Below are 5,005 nucleotides of genomic sequence, written 5' to 3' on the forward strand. Positions count from 1 at the left end.
AAACAAAAAAAAAAAAAAAAACCTCGGGTAACAGCAGATGCTGGTGAGGTTGTGGAGAAAGAGGAACACTCCTTCATTCCTGGTGGTATTGCAAGCTTATACAACCCCTCTGAAAATCAGTTTGGCGATTCCTCAGGAAATTGGAAATAGTACTAACAGAAGACCCAACTATACCATTTCTGGGCATATACTCAGAAGATGCTCCAACATGTAATAAGTACACATGTTCCACTATGTTCATAGTAGCCTTATTTATAATAGCCAGAAACTGGAAACAACCCAGAGATACATTTACACAATAGAGTACTACTCGGGGATTAAAAACAATGAATTTATTAAATTCTTGGGGAAATGGATGATCTGGAGAATATCATCCTGAGTGAGGTAACCCAGTCACAAAAGAACACACATAATATACACTCATTGATAAGTGGATATTAACCCAGAAGCTTGGAATACCAAAAATACAATCCACAAACCACAAGAAACTCAAGAAGAAGGAAGACCAAAGTGTAGATACTTTGTTCCTTCTTAGAAGGAGGAACAAAATACCCATAGAAGGAGTTGCAGAGAAAAAGTATGGAACAGAGACTAAAGGAAGGACAATCCAGAGACTGCTCCACCTGGGAATACTTTCCATATTCAATCATCAAACCCAGACACTCTTGTAGATACCAGTAAGTGCTGGCTGACAGGAGCCTGATATAGCTGTCTCCTGAGAGGCTCTGAGAGTGTCCAACTAATACAGAAGTAGAGGCTCACAGCCATCCATTGGACTCAGCACAGGGTTCCCAATGAAGGAGTTATAAAAAGGACCCAAGGAGCTGAAGAAACCCCTTAGGATGAGCAACAATATGAACTAACTAGTACCTTCAGAGCTCCCAGGGATTAAACCACCAACCAAAGAGTACACATGATGGGACTCATGGCTCCAGCTGCATATGTAGCAGAGGATGGCCTAGTTGGTCATCAATGGGAAGAGAGGCCCTTTGTCCTGTGAAGGTTCTATGCCCCAATGTAGGAGAATGCCAGGGCCAGGAAGCAGAAGAGGGTGGGTGGTTAGCAGGGGGAGGGAGGAAGGAATAGGGATTTTTTTCCAGAGGGGAAATCGGGAAAGGAGATATCATTTGAAATGCAAATAAAGAAAATATCTAATTAAAAAAGAATATAAAGCATATCCTATATTTAATATATTAGATAATCATATGTTATAAAGTATTAGAGATCTGTTATTATATACTATATACCATGTACAGTAGTTTTTGAACCATTGCCAACATTAATATATATTATATACTGTAATATAAAGTATACAGATTTTATATTATCTAATACACATTCAGAAAATTTGTATGTTGAAAATATATTGCACTTTCAAATTGACTGAAAGAGAGAAGACTGGTATCTGCCATTCCTTCTGACTTCTATAGACAGAAGGCAGCCCACTGAATCAGATGGGCTCACAAAGACAGAAATGGCAAGCACTGGGCCTGCATGGGTGTGCACTAGATCCTCTGTCTATATGTTATAGCTGTTTTGTATTCTTGTAAAACTAACAGTGGGAGTGGATGCATCTCTAACTCTTGCCAGCTCTTGAGACTCTTTTTTCCTCCTATTGGCTTGCCATTTCCAGTCTCAATATGAAGCCTCTCACCTTGTTTTACTGTATATTGCTTTGGCTAGTATGGCTGTCATCTTTGAGAGACCTGCTCTTTTCTGAAGAGAAAATGGAGGAAGGGTGGGTTTGGAGGAGAAGGAAGGTTGAGGCAAGCTAGGAATAGAGGGAGGAGAGAGTGTGATTGGGATGTATTGTATGAGAGAAAAATCTAATTTTAATTTAAAAAAAACAAAAAGAAACATTAAAAAGAAAGAAAAGACTTAATTCTGGGACATGCAACTTTAGTTTATTCTAAAGCTAAACCCCTCATTTAAGATCATCGGCTACTTACAAGCTGTGATGTGAGGTGATTTATCCATAGTATTTCATCTCTCTCCTAATGAATAGTGGTAGCTCAGAGACATCCCCCAAACCACCCTACCTCTTGCTTCTGAATGCATGCAACTATTGCCATAGCTACATTATGACATAAGGAACAACTATCCCTGAAGTTGCCTCTCAGCAGACTGTGGACCACCAGACAGGAGACAACATTCATGGGCTAAGGATCTGTTACTCTGGTGTACTGGGAACAACAGAGGTACCTTTTATTCCCCTGGGTAATCCAACTAAACATTCTATTGCTGACGTGTAAAAGATCAAATCCAGTCATGCTTAATCTGGCTAGATTAGACAATCCAGCCGTGATTTTTGACAATGGTTCTGGACTCTGTAAAATCGGAATTTCAGGAGAGATTGAACCCCGTCATGTCATCAACTCTGTAGTTGGACACCCAAAATTCAACATACCATCTGCAAGATCCAATCGGAAAAGGTACTTTGTAGGAGAAGAAGCCCAGTGCATGTACGATGGCTTATACCTACACTATCCTATTGAGCGTGGACTAGTAACTAGATGGGATGACATGGAAAAACTGTGGAAGGACCTTTTTGAGTGGGAGCTAGGAGTGAAACCCAATGAACAGCCAGTTTTCATGACTGAGCCCTCCTTGAACCCACGAGAGACCAGAGAGAAGACCACAGAAATAATGTTTGAGAAATTTGACGTACCTGCCTTGTACCTTTGCAACCATGCAGTAGGAGCCTTGTGTGCTTCTGCCTGTATCACCGGCCTGGTACTGGACAGTGGAGATGGGGTCACTTGCACTGTTCCCATCTACGAAGGCTATTCTCTGCCTCGTGCCATCACCAAGCTATACGTGGCAGGGAGAGATATCACAGAACACCTCATCCGACTACTCCTCGCTAAAGGCTACACCTTCCCCTGCATCCTCAACAAAGCAGTGGTGGATGATATTAAAGAGAAATTATGCAGTGTCTCCTGGGGCTATAAAGACACACAAAAAAGCTATCAGCAGTCCCTAAGTGAATACACACTGCCAGACGGGAATATCATCCAGATGAGTGACCACCTGTGTCACGTGCCTGAGGTTCTTTTTACACCGGACCATCTAGGTATTCATGATTTAGGAATCTCAAAAATGGTCTGCAGCAGCATCATGAAGTGTGACACTGACATCCGAGAGAATCTGTTTGCCGAGATTGTGCTTTCTGGAGGTACCACACTGTTTCCTGGGCTCCAGGATAGACTCCTGAGAGAACTGGAACTTCTGGCTTTTGAGGGAACCCCTATCAAGATCACAGCTTCCCCAGACAGATGTTATTCGGCGTGGATTGGGGGATCTGTCATGACATCCATGACAACATTCAAGCAAATGTGGGTTACTGCTGAGGACTTCAAGGAGTATGGGGCATTTGTGGTTCAAAGAAAATGCTTTTAAGGACCACCAAACTCTGGGATATAAATGCCAGATGAAAGGAGGATTGGTGGGGGTAAACATCATTCCTTGGCATTTAATAAAATAAACAAAAGAAAGAAAGAAAGAAAGTGGGGAAGAGCCTCAAGCACATGGGCACAGGGGAAAATTTCCTGAACACACCAATAGCTTATGCTCTAAGATCAAGAATTGACAAATGGGATCCTAGGATCAGAGGTGAGGAGGACACATCTGTCACAACACCAGGAGTAACTGGGACCAGCGGGGCCCAGGTACACAGGAACTCTGCCAGTCCAGTGGCACGGGTTGCTTGCAGTCTGTTTGGGCTGGTGCCCTAAGCAGACTTTGAGCGCAAATTCTGCAGTCAGTCCCAAAACACCCAGAGGAAGCCCCACTCCCAGGCTCTCTGATACACCCAGGATCCTAGGAACAGATACCAGTGCCCCGAGCAGACCTTGGGCGCAAACTCTGCAGCGAGTCCTATAATCCCCAGAGGAAACTGTACTCTCAGGCTCATGGGAATCTAATAAGCCCAGGATCACAGGATCACAGAATCATAGGATCACAGAGACAGCTTAACTCTGAGGAGTTCTGACACAACCAGGATCACAGGAAGGATAGGCCCTAGTCAGATTTAGCCAGAGCAGGTAACACTAAAGATAACCAGATGACAGGAGGCAAATATAAGAATATAAGCAACAGAAACCAAGGTTACTTGGCATCATCAGAACCCAATTCTCCCACCTGACATACCATCACACCTGTAAAGCAAGATTCGGATCCAAAATCGATTCTCATGATGGTGACAGGACATTAAGAAGGACGTAAATAACTCCCTTAAAGAAATACAAGAAAACACAGGTTAAACAGCTAGAAGCCCTTCAAGAGGAAACACAAAAATCCCTTAAAGAACTACAGGAAAACACAATAAAACAGGTGAAGGATATGAACAGAACCATCCAGAATCTAAAAATGGAAATAGAAACAATAAAGAAATCACAAAGGGAGACAACCCTGGAGTTAGAAAACCTAGGAAAGAGATCAGGAGTCATAAGTTGCAAGCATCACCAACAGAATATAAGAGGTAGAAGAGAGAATCTCAGGTGCAGAAGATACCATAGAAAACATTGACACAACAGTCAAAGAAAATGCAAAAAGCAAAAAGTTACTAACCCAAAATATCCAGGAAATCCAGGACGCAATGAGAGTACCAAACCTAAGGATAGTAGGTATAGAAGAGAGTGAAGACTCCCAACTTAAAGGGCCAGTAAATATCTTCAACAAAATTATAGAAGAAAACTTCCCTAACCAAAAGAAAGAGATGCCCATGAACATACAAGAAGCCTACAGAACTCCAAATAGACTGGACTAGAAAATAAATTCCTCCTGTCACATAATAATCAAAACACCAAATCACTAAACAAAGAAAGAATATTAAAAGTAGTAAGAGAAAAAGGTCAAGTAACATATAAAGGCAGGCCCATAAGAATTACACCAGACTTCTCACCAGAGACTATGAAAGCTATCTTCTGATCCTGGGAAGATGTCATACAGACCCTACAAGAACACAAATGCCAGCCCAGGCTACTATACACAGCAAAACTCTCAA

At 42.1% G+C, this 5,005-nt stretch overlaps 1 protein-coding gene and 1 long non-coding RNA gene across 3 annotated transcripts in view; one reads left to right on the forward strand and one right to left on the reverse strand.

Annotated features, from left to right (window-relative positions):
- The window catches only part of LOC116103185, a 102,463-nt gene extending 100,433 nt beyond the window's left edge, over positions 1-2,030 (reverse strand). For both annotated transcript variants that reach the window (XR_004123427.1, XR_004123426.1), the window contains exon 1: positions 1,950-2,030. This is a non-coding gene — a long non-coding RNA (uncharacterized LOC116103185). The remainder of the gene's footprint in view (positions 1-1,949) is intronic.
- A 90-nt stretch (positions 2,031-2,120) lies between these two features.
- On the forward strand, positions 2,121-3,514 carry LOC116100957 (actin-related protein T1). Its single transcript, XM_031384656.1, has one exon. It carries the CDS (start codon positions 2,269-2,271, stop codon positions 3,397-3,399), a length of 1,131 nt encoding a protein of 376 aa, XP_031240516.1. The 5' UTR covers positions 2,121-2,268; the 3' UTR covers positions 3,400-3,514.
- The last annotated feature ends 1,491 nt before the right edge of the window (positions 3,515-5,005 follow it).

This window comes from Mastomys coucha, unplaced genomic scaffold, assembly GCF_008632895.1.
Source record: "Mastomys coucha isolate ucsf_1 unplaced genomic scaffold, UCSF_Mcou_1 pScaffold21, whole genome shotgun sequence".
In the NCBI taxonomy this organism is placed as follows: domain Eukaryota; kingdom Metazoa; phylum Chordata; class Mammalia; order Rodentia; family Muridae; genus Mastomys; species Mastomys coucha.

Coding starts and splice junctions, on each gene's coding strand:
- LOC116100957 (XM_031384656.1), top strand. CDS start 2,269: ATGCTTAATCTGGCTAGATTAGACAATCCAGCCGTGATTTTTGACAAT.